Source organism: Diuraphis noxia, unplaced genomic scaffold, assembly GCF_037042655.1.
Source record: "Diuraphis noxia isolate RWA-SAM2 unplaced genomic scaffold, SU_Dnox_SAM2 contig0001, whole genome shotgun sequence".
In the NCBI taxonomy this organism is placed as follows: Eukaryota; Metazoa; Arthropoda; class Insecta; order Hemiptera; family Aphididae; genus Diuraphis; species Diuraphis noxia.
The window spans coordinates 55,330,121-55,349,808 of NW_028301711.1; the positions used below are offsets into that span (position 1 = coordinate 55,330,121).

The window sequence follows — 19,688 nt, forward strand, 5'->3', positions numbered from 1 at the left end:
TACAAATTTAAACAAATACAGTTTTGATTACCTACCTCCTGTAAGATAACTATATTACTATGTAATATGTTAGTAGGTAGTCATTATAATAATTTATTGTTTAATTTTATAATACATTAGTTCAAACATCATTATTTTATATTTATTAATAAATAAACTGAAACCACACTAGTATAATTTATTGTATTATTTTATAATAACAATCGTCTTTGAAATGCCACTATACTTTTAAATTCTTCTATAACTTCAGAAGCTTCAACATTGGCAGTTAATTCTTGTTCGACATATAATAGAATGAGTGATTCCAACCGATCTTGTTTCGTAGTTGATCTTAACTTCGTTTTCACGTGAGTCAGTTTAGAAAACGCCCTTTCACATGAACAACTTATTACAGGGATGACAGAAAAAGTTTGAATTGCTGCATTAAAAGCCGTGTATATCTTATATTTTTCATTTTCTTGCATCCACCGGATCTATCCACTTAATGTTGTTGCTGAATTTCCAGTTGGTACAGTCTGATTTGCTTTTAACAATTTTATTTCTGCCATTAATTCATCTTGAGAAATTTTGAATTTTTCTTTTAAAACCACTGCTTCTTCATTATTTAATGTTAGATTTAAGAGATTTCCCACAGCATTTATAATTATGATTGTTTCCTGCTGAAATCTTAAATCTAATGACGCTACCATATTATCTAACATTTGGTAAAAACACAAACTTCGTAATTCTTCTTCCTTATTTTCATAATTATGTTGTGTTTTGGCAAATTCATCGAAGCGACTTGATACCATCCGTTTTTTAACTAATGGAATATCTATTTCTAGTTCTATACACACATTTTTTGCTTCATCAAACATTTTTAGAAACTCAGTTTCATTTCTTAAATTTATAAAAGCTGCTCGAAGAGACTTTATGCTGGCCATAGCATTAATTAGATTAATATCAGGACTTTGCAACAATTTACTTACTTTAACAATTAATTGAAGTATTGGGTGCACCATTGTTAACCCGAATATAAAATTAAAAGATTTTACTTGATGTAATAAACCAATTCCTTTAACTTTAACATCACTTTGTTTAGTTGTTTCAATAATTTCAGTAAGAGCTCTAAGGATGGCTGAATAATTAATTTTTATCGCGGCAACAGCTTCCGCGCGACAAGCCCACCTAGTCGTGGAAAGAGACTTTAATGTCCTCAATGTTGAACCGATTTCATTAGATATTTTTTCAAAAGTTGCATGTCGTGAACAACTCCCTTCAATAAATGTGTAAATAAATTGTACAATCCCAAAAAATCGAAAAATATTTCCTTTGTCTAGTGAACAAGCATCGACTAAAACTAGATTCAAACAATGTGCGTAACAATGCACAATATATACAATATTGCTGTTTAATTCTTTACATCTCATCTGAACTCTTGATACACTTCCTGACATGGCTGCCGTGCCATCAAAGCAAACTGATAACACATTCTTCCAATCTACTTTCAATACGGAGAGAACAACTTTTAACTCATTGAAAATAGCTTGGGCATCTACAGATGTAAGCCTGCGAATAGCTACTAAATGTTCTACTGGAGAATTAAGCTTATCATCAAAAAATCTCAAAACAATTGCCATTTGTTCGTGGTGTCCACAATCACTAGTTTCGTCAGCCATTATTGAAACAAGTTTGTTCTGAACGGAATGTGATATTTTTCGTAATATTATGTTGCTTATGCTGATAATAATGTCGTTTTGGATTTTTCCACTAGTGTATAATGCATTTTGAGGTCCATTTGTTAGATGATCTTTTAAAGTAGGGTCATATTTCGATACTAAATCTACTAAATCTAAAAACAGTCCTCGTGTAATGCTGATTTTACTCTCGTCATGGCCTCTAAATGGTCTACCTCATTTTGCTAAACAAATAACAATATCAATTAGCCTTTCCATTATCTGACGATTTTTTATTTTAACTTGATTTTGCTTTGAAATAAACACCTCCTTTTGCTCATCTAACAAAATATCAACCGATTTGCCTTTTATATAACTGCTCCAAGAAGAAACGCTATGTTGATGGCCTTTAGATTTTTCATGGTTACGGAAACATTCGTTTGCTCTATGCCAATTCTTAAATCCCTTTTTTATAAAAGCAAAATCAATATGACCTTTTGTTGCTGGATCGTTTAAACAAAATACACGACAGTAAAAACAAAATGCAGAATCAAGAACTTTACTATATTCTAACCACGAATACTTATTGTACCATTCGATTTGGAAACTCCTATATTTTGAGCCAATCATTGTTCTAGGAAAATCAAATTTTGGTTGATAGGGACCTTTGTCAATTCTATCTTTTTTTTCTAATCTTGAAACGGGTATCTCATTTATAGGGTCATCTGCATCACCGAAAATCTGTTTGTTAAGAACTTCATTATTTGGTAACGCAATGTTTGGAGTATTTTTTAGATCTTCATTTTTGTTGCACTTAAATATAAATTTATCCATTTTCTATCTTCAATAGCAAATTTTAATAAAAACTATTTTGAACTGATTTGGAAGAAAACGACATACCTACAACGCAAAATATACCTTAGTAATTTATTTTTAATTTAAATTGTATAATCAAGTATCAATGTATAGTATAGGCTAGTATAGTACTATTGTGATCAAAATTTGATTTATTATTAATAACCGAAAAATGATTAAAATAATAATAATAATAATAATAATATTCAGTTAGCATCAAGACATTTAATATTTAGGCATTATTTATACAAAATAGATGATAATTTATTTATAAATATTAAGTCCCGTAATTTCGTATTTAATATCTGGCCACCCGAAATTTTATAATATAGTACTTACATTTAATATTTAAAAATCCGTCGTCCGAGGTTGTTGTACACCAAATTAACGACTTACAATAATATTATATTATTACCTAGTGTATGTGAGTTGCTTGAAACACGACGTAATGTTAAATGAAATAACAATAACAATCAAACTATTATTTCTTAATCGTCGACCGTCGTTATCAGCGCGGTCTCGGTTTCCGAAAAAAGGCAATATTTTTGCGCTAAAAATAGTTACCAGTTAGCAGTAACCACTATTGTCTATTATTCTAAGTTTTCATGTCGATGTCGACGACAATAACAATAAATCTAATTTAAAGAGTACGATATTATAGTGATTTAAAATCTAAATATCCAGACTTCGTTAATAATGTAAAATAACTATTGGTAAAAAATACATTTAGTTATTATTTTATTTTAGACTTATCTGAACACTTGTACTTTAATTTAAAAACTGAAATTCAATTAATGTGTTATGTTATTAATTAATTTTTTTTTTGTACATAAGGGTGTGCCTTTGCACACCCGGCACACCCTGTAGATCCGCCTATGATATTGTATTAAATATAACAGTCATAACTTATTTTCTATCATGATATTATCATGACTTTAATTACAATTACGTATTAAAATATAATTGTATTTTTGTATATAATAAAATTGTATTTTATTAAAATCATCAAAATTAATATAAAGGGACATTTGTGCCATAACTATTCATCGCTATTCCTACTATAGATCATATTAACTTTGACAAGTATAAACATGTGATTAAATATTAGCTTAAACAATAATAATATAATATATCAAAATAAATCTATCAACAGTAGCTTACTATATTAATTATATTAAGAAGTACCATTGAGTTTTTTGTACCATTAGAACATAAATAAATATATATAGGTATACAATATACAACATACTACTGCTATTGATGAATATATATTTTGTAATAAACAACTTATTAATTATTTACATTATTTAAGTAATTTTATAACTAGATAGTGTAGTACTTATATACTTGTATAATTGCTTTTACTGTCATTAAATTATTTTATTATTTTATAGAAGCCATCTGCAGTGAAACTAAATTTAAAAATGTCCAGCTTAAAGAAATAGAAGATTGTATTCAAAAGTATTTGGCTCAATGACCATTTGTAGTAAAAAGAAAAATAGTTGCAATCATAAGAAATGCTGAAGATAATGCTGTCTAGTAGATATTATACCGAGTGTCCCGCGGAGTTCTGATATTCTGACAAATGAAATTACTTTTATTCTAATCAATATTGAAAAAAAAACAATTTTTTAAATATAATTCATAGACACTTGAACTACATTTTTGGTATACATTTTTTATTTTTTATTTATATTAATACTAAAAATAAAAAACTTCTGAAGATTCATAAATTATTATGAATCAAAATACTTAGAAAAATATTCTGCTTTGGAATATGAAATTAAAACTCTATGTTGTCATTCAAAAAAGTAAAAAACTTAAAAAATGATAAGGATAAAAAATATTTAAAAATATAATTTTTTAATAAAAACGTTGGTTTTTTAACAACTTGAAACCATGTAAAAAAATATTTTGAAAAAAGTAAATACTTTTCGAGATAATTAGTGTACCCACTTAAAAGAATCACCCTGTATACTTATATAGTTATATATTAAAATTTTACTTTTTCTACTCTACAGTTCCATAAAAAAAAATCTACACTGTAGTTAAAATGAATACCAATAATAAAAGAAAAAGTGGTGTAGCTAGGACAGTGGCGTACCCAGGATTTCAGTACTGTGGGTCTGCCTCATTTATGAGAGGCCACTGAGTAAAAACTACAACTAACTATGTATTACCAAGTCGCTTGCGATTATCCTTAATAGATTATATTTATATCATATTTTTATACCAACATTCAATATAACTAAATACAATTTTAAACTTACTTACAAACTTTAGGTATTATTAATTAATTGTTGCATTAAAATGTATATTCAATTAACAAATTTACCTGGAGTATTTTTTGAGAAGGGATTGTACATATTTTATATTTTATTTTAATTTAGTTTTCAATGACTACTTTCAATTTCACAATATATATCTGATCTAGAGAAGGTGGTTCTAGATTCTTATCCAATACAAAAAATAATGCATTTATAAAAAATTTGTATATTTATCAGAATACATAAAAATTAAAGTACCAAGTATAAAAATAGTTGAGAAATAAGAACATTATAATAATTTTCTGCGCTTTCTCATTAGTGCAAATGTACTTATTACTTTACCAAAGTCAATTTTTTGGGCAATGTTGTGTTCAATGCTCAATATTGCCAAATTTGATAGTCGATCTTCATTCATAGTTGAGCGAAGATAAGTCTTAAGTAGTTTTAACCGGCTAAAACTTCTTTCTGCAGTTGCACTGCTCACTGGAAGAGTATAAAATATTTTATACAAAGTATATAAATTTGGATACGAAGAAACCATGTCTCGAGATATCATGAACTTCAATACTTCGTTTAATTTCAAAGGTTCAGTTTCATCATAAACTTGATGGTAAACCAGACAAAATGAACGGTATTCCACTTCTACATCAATTTGATCTATGTCAACTTCATAAAATCTTGATAAATTTTTAATAGAAACAAGATTTTCATCTATGTTTTCTTTGGACATTATCTTTGGATTAAGTACTTCAAATTTTTTAACAATATCAGAAAAATCTTCAAACCGGTGTTTCAATGTATTTATAAATGAATCCAAAATAACAAAATATGTATTACATTTAAAATTTTCATCAGCAGACTCAATAATATTTTCAGAATTACTATCACTATGAATTTTCTTTTTTGTTATTTTACGTCCTTGATTAAAGTTATTATTGCCTCCAAACTGTCCACACAAATCAGTTGCAATACATTTTATTTTTAAAAAATGTTCCTCATTTCTTAAATATGAAATATCTAAAAAACATGTTGAAACCATATCATGCGCAGTTATTAAATCAATTTTAGAATTTTGTAAGTAATTTGATAAAATATTAACTTTTCCAAGTATATTCTTCCACAAAGCTAATAAAAAACTGAATTTAAAATTCATTATTTGAAAAAGTAACCCTTGTGCTTCTGAAATGGTTTTTAATTTTGTATTGGGTAGTTCTCCATCTGAAATTCGATTTAATGAAATAACAATTGCTGGTAAGTTTATGTACACTGAGTCTACTGCACGTTTGTGACTTGCCCATCTTGTTTCTGAAAGTTGTTTTAGTGTGAGTACTAAGCCATCAATTTTCTTTTGTTCTGCTTCAAATATTTTTAGTCTTGGTAAACTACTTGTAATAAATGTATACAATGCCTCAAGGGTACCAAAGAATGAAACTGCATTGATAGATGATCTAATAGAATCTATAAGAACCAAATTTAAATTATGAGTACAACAATGAATGTATAGTGCTAATGGTGATATATCTTTTATTTTTGATTGTAAGCCAGAAAACCTTCCAGACATGGTATTGGCACCATCATAGGCTTGACCACGGCATAAGGAAATATCTAATTTATATTCTTTCATTACTTTTTTTATGATGACAAAGTAATCATTGGCAGTTGCATTAGGTAATTCTTCAAAACACAGAAAGTGTTCTCTGATGTCTCCTTGTTGATCTAAAAACCTCAAGCTAAAAGAAAATTGATCAATTCTTCCAACATCTATTGTCGAATCTACAATAATTGTAAAATATTTAGCTTGTTTTACTTCAGTTAATATTGTATGTAATGTTTCATCTGCCATACATTTAAGTATATCATTTTGAATTTTAGGACTCAAGTATGTCTCATTTCGGTTTGACTCAGCCAAGTGTTTAGCTAAAACAGCATCATATTTTGACACAAGTTGAACTATTTCAATGAAAAGTCCTTTATTTTGTGTTTTCTGATTAATGTCTTCTCTGTGTCCTCGAAATGGAAGACCATTCGTTGAAAGGAATAAAGATAAATCGATTAACCGTTTTAACACACTTCGATTAAATTCTATTTGAGATTTTTGAATTTTTATTAAATTTTGTTGAATAGTCAAGTCTTTTGAGATTCTATCTTTTAAAATTAAATATTCATTTTCTGCTTCTCTGTGTTCTTTGGATTTTTCATGTTTAATAATTTTTTCATATCCTTTACGGAAATTAGAAACACCTTTATTAGGATTAGACCATTGATAATTATGCTGAGATATAGATCGAAACAAAAAACAAGGAAAACAAAACATTTTGTTAGCTTTTGGAGAATATACTAACCAATTTCTTTCACAACTCATTCGTGATTTAACTTCTTTGTTATACCAGTTAGAAGAAAATGTCTTGCCAGACTCATTTCTTTGAAAAACATAATCATTATTATTAAAACCTGGTTGACAAGGCCCTATTTCAACAAGAGTTCTGATTATTTGAGGTGTTAGTATAGTATCAATAAATAAATGTGGGTCTGATGGATAATCTTGGCATCTATCAATTAACTTGGAGTGTAAAACATTATCTTGGGCATGTTCAATTTGTTTGTTAGTTTGATAAGAAAAACAACAGTCAATTTGAGGTATACTATCATTGAAATGTATCAAGTCCATTTGTTTATTTGTTGAATCTTCTGGCATGTTAGATGTTTGAATTAAAATTTCCCCTTCCACAAAAGGACCTGAAGATAGAATCTCATGTTCTGTTAAAAATATAAATATAGATGTAAATAAAAAAATATTACAAATTTTGAATTATGATTTAAAGATCAAAAACATTGTTACAACAATAAAACAATAAATTAAAAGTATAATAATATATGATATTAACAACATAAATATTATAACATTATACATTTATAACGTTAATATACAATATACGAGTATAATCAAGACTTAGGTATTTTATTAAATATAATTATATAATAATTAGAGATGGATGAAACCAGTGGTGCACACAGGAGGGTTCAGTAGCTGCTACCCCTGATTTTTTTGGTAAATGGGTGGGTAGGTGGACCCCCTGGCCCTAGAATAATCTCATCATACAAATTCTACTATGTGTAAAAATATTTAAAATAAACTGTTGAATATAGCCATTAGCCAATATAAGGGTAACTAATCCAATATGCTACCCCTATTTTTTTTTGAGTGTGCGCCACTGGATGAAACCAAAATTGTTATACATTTTGGCACAAACATTTAATTATATTTTAGGCTAAGTATTGAAAATTATTTGCCTGATATTAATCATTTAAAATACTAGTACAAAAATCACATAGATAGAAATAAAATATGAAAATAATATATAATATTGATTACCTGTGGTCATTATATCAGATTGAATAAGTGGTGCAGCAATTATACTGGAATTTAATATATTTGGTGAATCATCTGGGATATCATCTACATAAAAAAAATATGTATATTAATAATAATATTGTTATACCTATTTTTTTCAAAATATAGTTATTTTCACATTCTGTAAAATGTAGATAGTAAACAATAGATAATTTATTATTAATTCATGTCTGAAAAAATGATTGAACACTTAATAAAGAAAGAATATTAGTATAATGTTTGGTATAATGTAAAATGTGAAAATATACATTGATTACCTGTGGTCATTATATCAGATTGAATAAGCGGTGCAGTAATTGTACTGGAATTTAATATGTTTGGTGAATCATCTGGGATATCATCTACATAAAATAATATGTATATTAATAATAATATTGTTATAATTATTTTTTTCAAAATATAGTTATTTTCATATTCTGTAAAATGTAGATACTAGATAGTAGATTATTTATTTTTAATTCATGTCTAAAAAAATGATTTAAGAAATAATAATAATATAATATAAAATATAATAATAAATGGCAAATGCATTAAAACTTAAAAGATTATTCGTGGTCATTAATTTATATGTTTCACGTGTATTTAACTTATGCGCTTCTATTTTAATTACATAACATTTGTATCAATGGATAATTCATTTTTAAAATTACAATACTTACCAAGAAAAGGTAAAGTTAGTGGATTATCTTCCTCTTCACTACAAGTATATCCTAAAGATGGTTCTTGACTGGTGTATGATTTTAGGAATGACACTATACTTCTATTACCTTTAACTGCTTTTTCTTTTTCTTTAATTAATCGTCTTGCTCCACCTGACAGTCTAATTTTTTTATTAGAAGCTTCCATCATTAATATTTGACACAAATACAACACAATACGTAAGACACTAAAAGATTACAGCGGACAGACGCTCGTTTACAAAATAGTAAGATATGAAATACAGCGAATGAGTTACATATTATAACATAATTATAAACATTACTCATTAGTATACATAATGTCATAATGATAATACATTCATAACGATTAACGACCATGGCTCATGATATTTATTATGGATATTGGATAATAATATAAAATAATCGTAGTATTGTACTGATAATAAAATAAGAACGTCTATAAATAGAAAAGATATTTTTTAAATTTTAGCTACGTGATAAAAATATACTATTAATTATTATACTATATTATATATTTATATAAACAAGTAAACAACTGACACTACGATTTCGTACGCACTATTTATATTTCAATATTTAGTCTTCACGTCTATACATCATAATTTATAATACACATATACATTATATGTTTATTATTTCTATACTCATACATTATAATTATATTTTTATAGGAAAATTCTAGAGCCTGTGTACATTTTAAAAATTATTTTTATTTAATTTAATTTTCATATTAATTATTGCATATATTTGTATATATACTTTTCAAATAAAAAAATGTTATGTAGTTTGTTAGTTTGAGGGGCCACATTAACCTCAGAAAAAAACTGTGGGTCAGCTGACCTCCCAAACCCCCCCCCCCCCCCCCTGGGTCCGCCCCTGAGCTAGGATGAAAGATACAAATAAAAAAAAATTATTTGAAATCTCCACTTCTTGTAAAAAAATTGACGACATGTTTTCCAAAAATGAAATTAAAGCTAAGACAAATACTACAGTAAATCAAGTAAGTGATTCTAACTATCTAACTTATACTTTTTATACTGTCATAAATCAATGAATCTACTTTACCTATTAATTATAAATTATAATATACATACCTTTTATTATATTTTTCAATTATTTGTCAGGATTTTAATACAGTATCTGATGTTTTGAAGGATAATAAAAAAGTTGATAACAACTATCCTCATTATGCCTCAAATTCAGAAGTTAAAAATCAAAATAATGCCAAGTTGACTAATAATTTAGAGGTAACCTATACTTGTCATAAAACTATGAATCTATATATTATTATTACATTTTTCAATTATTTGGACAGGATTTCAATATTGTATCAGATATTTTGAAAGAAGATAAAAGAGTTGATAACAACTATTCTAATTATGCCTCAATTAATGATTGAGAGGTAACCTATACTTTTTGTCATAAAACAATGAATCTTCTAATCTATAATCTATTTTATTATATTATTCAACTATTTGGACAGGATTTTAATATGGTAACTGATGTTTTGAATGATGATGCAAGAGTTGACGATAATTATTCTAATTATGCCATAATTAATCAATCAGAAATTAAAAATCAAAATAATACAAATTTGGTTAATGATTATCAGATATAACTGTTGCCATAGACTATAAAAACTATTATATAAAAAATATAAATAAGTGTTTTACATTAAATTATTAACTTTTATGATTTCTATAGATATGTGACATATCTATTACAAAAGATGATAATCCTAGACAGCCAGTACTTCCATATTTTCCAAAAAATGAACAGAAAAGAGCATTTAATTCACATAATTATAAACTATATAATTGGATTGAATATTTAGTTTTGAAAGATATAGTATATTGTTTTGTATGCAGACATTTTGGCCCTATTAATGTTCCTGTAAATAAGTGTTTCACTGGTGAAACATCAGGGTCTATTGCAGTAGTTCTCAACCTTTTTCGATTCATGCCACCTTTAGCCACTAGAATCAAACACTGCGTCACACTAACATCAAAATAATAAACAATCTTAGCTGTATATTTATTACTAGGTACACGTGTTTATCGGACCAAAAGATTAAATATAAATAATACAAACTATTATAAAGATACAAACTTTAAAGTATGTTATGTACATGACAGTGGTGGTATAGGTGTATAATATATTTATTATAAGAAATTATATGACTGTTTTCGGAAAAATTAATTTTTTAAATTTTTTTCCTTTTCTTGTTAAAATGCTGCGTCACCCCTAAGCTAGGTCCATGTCACCCTTAGGTGACATGTCACCCCGGTTGAGAACTACTGGTCTATTGTATTTGTTGATAAGGGATTTAGATGTTGGAGAAAACAAAATGAATGTTATAAGAAACATTTAGCTAGTGAAAGACATATTATGGCTTGTTATGAAAAATGGACTATGTATTTGAATATAAAAAATAATGAAAACATGTCTATTAGTAATCTATTAGTTCATTCAAGAATACAGGAATAGTTAACGAAAATCGGCAACATGTTTATTTTTTATTAAAAAGTACTCTTTGGTACCCGCCGTTTTTCCCGAATCGAATTACCCGAATGAATTTTTTCCCGAATAGTATTTTGCCCGAAAGTCCGAAAACCCGAAACCTATTTTCCCGAACACCTTTTTCCCGACGGTTATTGTATCAAGAACAGTGTTTATCAGAGATTGTTAGATATTCTTTGAAGCGGAAGGCTGAGGACCAACCACAACTACCACCGGCTCAAATACTACGCACAGAGATGGCTGGACTATCTGATGGCGTTCTTAGTCAAGTACCTAACCGTGATAACTTAAAGAAGTCAATGCGTCAAGTCCGGAGGTATTTATTTTTTTCTATTTTTATGAATCTATTCTAATTTTATATATTTTACATATAAGGAAAAATTTGCCGCCTAATCCGAAAACACTTTCTGACTTGGGTACTCTTCCCGATCAGTATCAGAAGACGCTAACGGGTGAAAAATTTTTAATTTACGATTCGCTCGATGATAGTTCTGTCAGCGATGGTAGAGTTATTGTATTTTCAACTCAAAGAAATTTAGAGTTATTAGCCAAGAGTGACTGCTGGTTTTTAGACGGAACTTTTAAGGTTAGATGGTTTTTATCTCTCATATTTTCTAAGAAGTTAACATTTTTTAACTCATTAAATTCAATAAAACGGAAAAAACGTACTATTATTACTATCACACTAAAAACACTTCGTTATAAGTTAAAAAAAAATTAATAATGATTAAATCTTTAAAAGACGTGATATAATATGGAAATTAAGCAAAATTACATTTTATAATATAAAAAACTTTGTCAACATATTGTTAATAAATTATTAATTACTGTAATTTTACTTGTACGTATATTACTGTATTTTTAATGTTGTTGTGTTAATTATTTTGTATTCTATAATAATAATAATAATAATAATAGTATGTTACAATTTAGCCACTACCTAACAAAAAAAATTCTATTACTAATCCTTTAACTAATACTTAGGTGTGTCCCAATATTTTCACTCAAGTTTTTACGATTTTGGGAACATGTAAACAGCATGATGTTCATGACACAGTTGCTGTGCCATTTGTCTATGCTCTGTTGTCGTCAAAAGAAACTGTGCAGTTTATCTCTGTGCTTAGAGCAGTACAATCGTCATTTAACGAACACAGGATTTCTTGTGAACCGGTTAAAATCATGACTGATTTTGAAAAATCCATAATCAATGCTTGTGAAGAAGTTTATCCAAATTCTCCTATCAGTTGTTGCTTTTTTCATTTCGGCCAATCAATGTATCGTCAAATTCAGTTTGCTGGTCTTCAAGCCGAATATAATGACCACAAAAATCGTTCGTTGAAATATTATTCTCATATGATGCTAGCGTTGGCATTCGTTCCTTTGACTGAAGTTTCTCGCATTTTCTCTCTATTGAAAAATGATGCACCTGAAGCTCTATCACCAATTATTTAATATTTTGAAAAAAATTATGTTCATGGAGTAATAGCTCGAGGAAGAAGACGAGGGATTCTTCCACGTTATCCACCAGAAATTTGGAATCAGCACCAAGCAGCTCTGACTGGTTCGCATAAGACCAACAATGTAAGCGAGGGGTGGCACAATCGCTTCCAGCTCATCGTTGGAAAACATCATCCTGACCTTTACTCTGCTCTCGGTGAATTCCAAAAAGAACAAGCTGATGTAGAGATAATGATTTTAGAGCTGAGTCTAGGGCGAAAAGTGAGAGCCCAGCCAAAAAGAAAATGGCGAGACTTTCAAATGCGGATTATGGCTATTACTGCTGATTTTAATTTATATCATGAATTAGAATTTCTGAAGGCAATCGCGCATAATATTATTTTGTGAAATTATTTTATATTTTGTTTTTTTTTTTTTTTTTGTAAAGGTTTTTTTACTATTGGTCAATTTATATGTATCATTACAATAGTACTTAAATTAATTAATGTTTATATTTTATACGTTTTATAATTTAATTATTTTAAAATATTTTACTATTACACTAGGTACTTGATTTATTATATCATTATTAATTTTATTAATTTATTTTTATTTTTATTTTTATATGTATTATAATTTATATTCGGGAAAAAAAGGTTTCGGGTTTTTGGATTTTCGGGTAAAATACTATTCGAGAGAAAATTCATTCGGGAATTTTGATTCGAGAAAAAGGTGTTCGGGAAAAAAGGTTTCGGGTTTTTGGATTTTTGGGAAAAATACCATTCGGGAAAAAATTCATTCGGGAAATTCGATTCGGGCAAAATACCGTTAACCGTACTCTTTATTTAGCAAAGCAAGTCCTTGCTTTTCGTGGAAAAAATGAGACAAATGAATCAGTAAATAAAGGTAATTTTATTGAAATACTCGAGACCTTTGGTGATGAAAAAACTAAAACAAAATTGCAATCAAGATATGGTCACTATACTTCACACGAGTATCAAAATGACTTAATCAGTGTTCTTGCTAAATGTACAATAGAAAATATTTTGAAAAAAATGCCCAACATTAAATTCTATATTGGTTGATGAAACCAATGATGCTGGTAAAATAGAACAAATGAGTTTTATTATTCGATTTACTGATGAAAATTTTAATGCTCATGAAAAGGCTTTAGGTTGTTTCCATATGAAAAAGTGTGATGCACAACATTTAGCTCAAGAAATTTTCAAAATATTAGCAGATAATAATATTGATATCAACAGATGCGTAGGTCAGTGTTACGATGGGGCATCAGTAATGAGTGGCAAATATACAGAGGTACAGCAAAGGATATCAAATATTATACCACATGCTGTATATATCCATTGCTATGCACACAGACTTAATCTTTGTCTCATAAATACTATTCAAAATGTTCAATTGGTAGTCAACTTTTTTAAAACTGTCCAGGATCTATACAAATTTCTTATGACTGGTAGTACAAGATATTAACTCTTTATACAAGCTCAAAAACTAAAAAATATCTAAGTACTTAATTTAGAAAGACTTGTAGAAACTCGTTGGTCATATTGGTACACGTCATTAGATAAAATAAAAAACCGTTACACTGAGATAAGAGAAGTTTTATGTATACTAACTACTAAAGGAGATCAAACTACTAGAGCAGAGGGATTATTTAATGAAATATCATCTTATAATTTTATATTAATGTTGATTTTAATGAAGAAATTATTAAAAACTATTCATTCTGCTTCTTGTGAATTTAAAAATGCATCAATATTATTGTCTGCAGCTATTAATCTTGCTAATTCCACAAAACATGAACTTTTAAGTTAGAGAAGTGATACTGCTTTTGCAAAAATGCATGAGAAAGCTATTGTATGTGCAACTAAAAACAAAATTAATATTGAAGAGTATGTAAGGAATAACCGTTCTAGAAGATCTCAATGTTATAACAGAAAACTAGATGAATTCTATGTCGAGCCCACTATTGGGAAACCTGCATTAAAACAAACTGCTTCAAGAAAATATAAAAAAACATATTTTATATGTGATAATTGACAGGTAAAAATATTAAAATAAATAAACAAATAATTTATTAACTATTTTACTATTTTTAATTTCATGGATGCATTTTATATTTGTAACTACTAGCTTAATGCTTAAATCAATAACATTTTTGCTTTATTTCTTCAGGTTTGTGACTGAGCTTAATGAACGCTTTTCCGAAAAGAATAAAGAAATATTTAGAGTGTTTAAAATATTTGATCACTCAAGTCCTGACTTCTTTAATACAAAGTGTTCCTATCGTCATTCATTTATAAACCACTACAATTATTTTGAAATAAATATATCCAAAATGTTAACAGAACTTCTATCCGCCAAATCATTGCTTCTAAGCAATACAAATATTCAATTAAACTTTGATTCTATTGTATCCTCTTTGTCACAACTTCCTACAGCCTTTTCTGAAACTTTAAAAATTATTTCTATACTAAAGATTCTTCCAATTACTACTGCTTCAAATGAACGATTCTTTTCATCCCTTAAAAATGTTAAAACTTTCTTACGTACTTCAATGGGAGATAACAGACTAAGTGATCTTATGGTTTTAAATGTAGAGAAAGAAGAAGCTAAGTGCGTTGATTTATATAAAGCTGTATATGCATTTTCAGATATTAAGCAACGGAGATACCCATTTAAATAATAACCTATGCTGCTATGCTTTTATAATTATACCTATGCCATTATTTTGTATTTATATAATATATTTCAAGTTGTTTATTATTTGCATTGAACGCTTTACTTTATGCTTTAGTCACAAACTTAGCTTTGAATAATTAGTTTGTATTTTCCCTTTTTTTTTAATATCCTTATTTTAAATATAGGTAACTATTAATCATTGTACCTATGCGTTCAAAAATTTAAAAATAATTAAAGCTGAATGATAAGGTACGTACCTAAAATTTGAATATTTTATACTTAGTTTATTAATTTATTTGTTATGTATGAAAGCTAATTATGTTTTTGATACTAAAAAACTCTATATTGAAAAATTGAAAACACGAGAAACGTTTTTTTAAGGATTGGCCTGGTGGTGCGAAAAAATTGGCCTCTTTAATTGTTTGCACACCCCTAAAAAAAAACTGAAATGGCGCCCCTGGTTGACTTTTTAATAATTTAAATAATTTTTTTATTTACTTATTACTAATTAATTATTAAAATGTTTTAATGTGAAGTTTGCGATTCAAAGTATAATTCTACATCCGGTTTAAATAAGCACCTCTAAAATATACCTAAAATAAAACCTGTTAATAAGAACATATATTTTTGTAATGATTGTGAAGATTCATTTGATTTAAAGGCAAATTGAATTAAACATGTCAGAACTCAATTAAATGATCAATGATTGAACATGTTATGTTCATTTAAAAATTGTACCAAGTCATTTTTTACATTAACTGTATTAATTGAACATTTAAAATACCATAATATCGTTTTACAACATTATTCATAATCATAAGTAATACACAAATGTTTGACCCCTCCTATTTATAAATTATTAGTGTTATTACATTTTGATTTATTATTGGCAATTAAATTTTTAAATATTATGTTATATAATATTTTTTTAACTATTTAAAAAAAAATATTATTTCAGAGTTGAATATTATAATTTTACTGTAACCAACATTTATTATCTGACCATTGATGACCTTAGGTGATTTATACTAACTGAAAGCAAGGAATATGTTACTTTTTAAATTCAATTTGCCATTAAATGAAATGAATCTTTAGTATCATTACAAAAATATATGTTCTTTTTAACAGGTTTTATTTTAGGTACCTATATTGTTATGTTTAATTCTATGGTGCTTATTTAAACCGGATATAGAATTATACTTTGAATCGCAAACTTCACATTCAAACATTTTAATAGGTAATTAATTAATAATAAGTAAATAAAAAATTAATAAAATTATTAAAAAGACAACGAATCTTATTATAGATCAATATTATTGTATTGCTTATCAGCAAAACAGAATAGTATCACAGTGCCGTGAATAGATAACAGTTAGTAAATGTTTTTTCATCAGAATAACAATTTAGTAAACTTATTCAAAATAGCATTAGATCGGATGCCATCTGACAGCCATAATATTGTCATTCGAGCTGACAAAACACCTGTCGGTGAACACACAAGGAGGTTTAATTCGCCCACCATTGACGAAGTGGCTGTTCTCGTTGTCAGAGAAAATTTACAATCTAGAGATATTGTGCTTTTTCGTCGGAATAATGATTTGAAACGTGTATCTGAAATTTACAAGACTTATGATGCGTTACAATATCCTTTGATCTGCTGTTAGGGAAAATATGGATACCATTTCAATATCAAAATGGCACATCAAGTAATCGGTAATATTTTTTAATTCAATATATCTAAGTAACAAATTAAAAATTTATAATTTTTGAATGCAGGTGTTGAAACCAACAAAAATTTAGTGCTATGAATTTCTATTCATACAGATTCATGATCCGCGAAGGTGAAGTAAATCATATTTTGATGTGTCGATGACTTTTTCATCAGTTTGCAGTTGACATGTATGTCAAAATTGAGACTGAACAATTGTTATATATCCGTTTGAACCAACGACTGCAACGATCAGAAGAATACATTCATCTCCGCGATGCCATAAATACCGATGGAAATGTGAATAATATGGGAAGAATGACAATTTTGCCGTCAACTTACATAGAGAGCCCGCGCGAATATGCTCAGGATGATATGTCATATGTTAGGCATTATGGCCGCCCAGACTTATTTCTTACATTCACATTCTTATTATTATATTCTGCCTTGAAATTACCATTAAACATGCAAATCAAAGAAACACCAATTTGCAACATATCCAAAAACAGCGCAATGGCCAAGATCCTACAGGTATGCAAATTGATTATTTGGGATGAATGCACAATGGCCCATAAGAGGTCACTGGAGGTCTTGGACAGAACGTTGAAAGATCTTCGTGACAACCAAAATATTTTTGGTGGGACCATGATTCTGTTATCAGGTGATTTTCGTCAGACTCTTCCAGTCATTTCCCGATCAACTGTTGCTGATGAACTTAACGCATGCCTGAAATGATCGAATTTGTGGCGATACGTTAAGACATTCCAATTAACAACTAACATGAAAGTATTTTTGCAACAAGATGAAACTGCAGATATGTTTTCGAAACCGTTGTTAGACATTGGAAATAATAAAGTCACAGTGGACACCTCGGCCGGATTAATCACATTACCCACAGATTTCTGTCACATCACAGACTCCAAAGAAGAGCTTATTCAGCATGTTTTCCTAGATATAGCGCAACAGTTCAACAACCATAATTGGCTGGATGAACGAGCAATATTGGTGGTAACAAATAAAAATGTTTATGCTCTCAATGCAACCATTCATAATTTTTTACCGTGACAGTTGGTTTCCTACAAATCAGTCGACACCATTATGAACCAGGATGACGTAGTCAAGTATCCCACGGAGTGTTTAAATTCACTGGAATTGCCTGGATTACCCCCACACAATTTGCAGTTAAAAGTAGGATCAGTTGTCATCATGCTGCGTAACATTAATCAACCTCGACTGTGCAATGGAACAAGACTGGCTGTAAAAAAGCTAATGAATAGCGTCATTGAGGCAACAATCATAAAGAGAAAATACAAAGGAGAAGATATCTTGATCCCGCATATACCGATGACTCAAACAGATTTACCATTCGATTTTAAAAGTCTACAATTTTCCGTACGACTAACCTTTGCGATGCAAGGCCAGTAGTTGGAAGTTTGCGGAATCAACTTAGAATTTCCCTGTTTTTCGCATGGACAATTATACGTCGCATGTTCGCGCGTCGGAAAACCGTCATATTTGTTTATTTACGCACCGGTGCACTACAAAACAAAACAAAAAATAAAGTTTAACGGAAAGTTTTAAATTGATTAACAGATTGTATCATAACTGTATGTGCCTATTAATATCAATTGAAACCTTATAAGTATTAGTCAATATTTCAGGAAAACTCTGTTTTGTAAGTATCTCATTTTTGTGACGTGACTATTTTTAAGCAAAATCATGTGTAATAAATAAAACCTCATTCATACCGAGCATTTTTTTTTTTTAATTACGGATTCCTTTTGTTTGTTTTAAGTTTTTTTATATAAAAGTTTAGCTTTTTTATTTATCGAATGAGGCAATACAAACCGAAAAAATCCCGGTTTTCACCTGAGGTGGCTTTTGCCCGGGCAACGCCGGGTGGCACATCTAGTATTAAATAAAATTAATAATTATAGTTGAAACAATATGATTAAAATGTATTGAAAAATTATTATGAATTATAATTATATAAACAAAATATAAAACAACTCTTTTAATAGCAGTTCTTTGCTAAATTAAATTACCTATTAAATTGTAATTAATAATCATTTAATAATTTTGTAACGATAATAATACATATATGTAGAAAATGTTTTACTATACTCATTACCTAGTGATATTATGTAAGAATAAAATTAAAAATAGATTTTTTGTAAATTAGTTAATTAATTTCATAAATTTTATTACAATTGAATAACACTAAAAATTTAATCAATATTTAAATGATTTTGAAAAAAATATAATAATGAATAATATCAAAAAAAAAAAAGTATAACTATATAAATAGCAAAATAACTACTATTTACAAATACCTTAAAATGTAAAATCTATAACCAATTCAAACAAAATATTCAACATTCCAAAGCAATAATTTTACAGTGTTTATAAATGGCTTGTTGATTATCTAATCCTAATGCACTATTGCATTTC

General features: G+C 28.1%; 4 protein-coding genes and 2 pseudogenes across 4 annotated transcripts; 3 read left to right on the top strand and 3 right to left on the bottom strand.

Moving 5' to 3' along the window:
* Positions 1–473: 473 nt before the first annotated feature.
* Positions 474–1,658, bottom strand: LOC149060946 (uncharacterized). The gene is made up of 2 exons (XM_089230783.1): positions 1,403–1,658; positions 474–1,255 (listed from the first exon to the last, which is right to left on the bottom strand). Exons 1-2 carry the CDS (start codon positions 1,656–1,658, stop codon positions 474–476), a joined length of 1,038 nt encoding a protein of 345 aa, XP_089086909.1.
* Positions 1,659–1,892: 234 nt separating this feature from the next.
* Positions 1,893–2,489, bottom strand: LOC149060947 (uncharacterized). Its single transcript, XM_089230784.1, has one exon. It carries the CDS (start codon positions 2,487–2,489, stop codon positions 1,893–1,895), a length of 597 nt encoding a protein of 198 aa, XP_089086910.1.
* A 2,577-nt stretch (positions 2,490–5,066) lies between these two features.
* Positions 5,067–7,472, bottom strand: LOC149060948 (zinc finger MYM-type protein 1-like). The gene is made up of 2 exons (XM_089230785.1): positions 5,877–7,472; positions 5,067–5,510 (listed from the first exon to the last, which is right to left on the bottom strand). The coding sequence occupies exons 1-2, from the start codon at positions 7,470–7,472 to the stop codon at positions 5,067–5,069; spliced, it is 2,040 nt and encodes a 679-aa protein (XP_089086911.1).
* Positions 7,473–11,439: 3,967 nt separating this feature from the next.
* Positions 11,440–12,110, top strand: LOC149060949 (uncharacterized). Its single transcript, XM_089230786.1, has 3 exons — positions 11,440–11,705; positions 11,765–11,975; positions 12,096–12,110. Exons 1-3 carry the CDS (start codon positions 11,440–11,442, stop codon positions 12,108–12,110), a joined length of 492 nt encoding a protein of 163 aa, XP_089086912.1.
* Positions 12,111–12,568: 458 nt separating this feature from the next.
* On the top strand, positions 12,569–13,234 carry LOC149060950 (uncharacterized; annotated as a pseudogene).
* A 3,731-nt stretch (positions 13,235–16,965) lies between these two features.
* Positions 16,966–19,688, top strand: part of LOC149060951 (uncharacterized) — a 289,350-nt pseudogene continuing 286,627 nt past the window's right edge.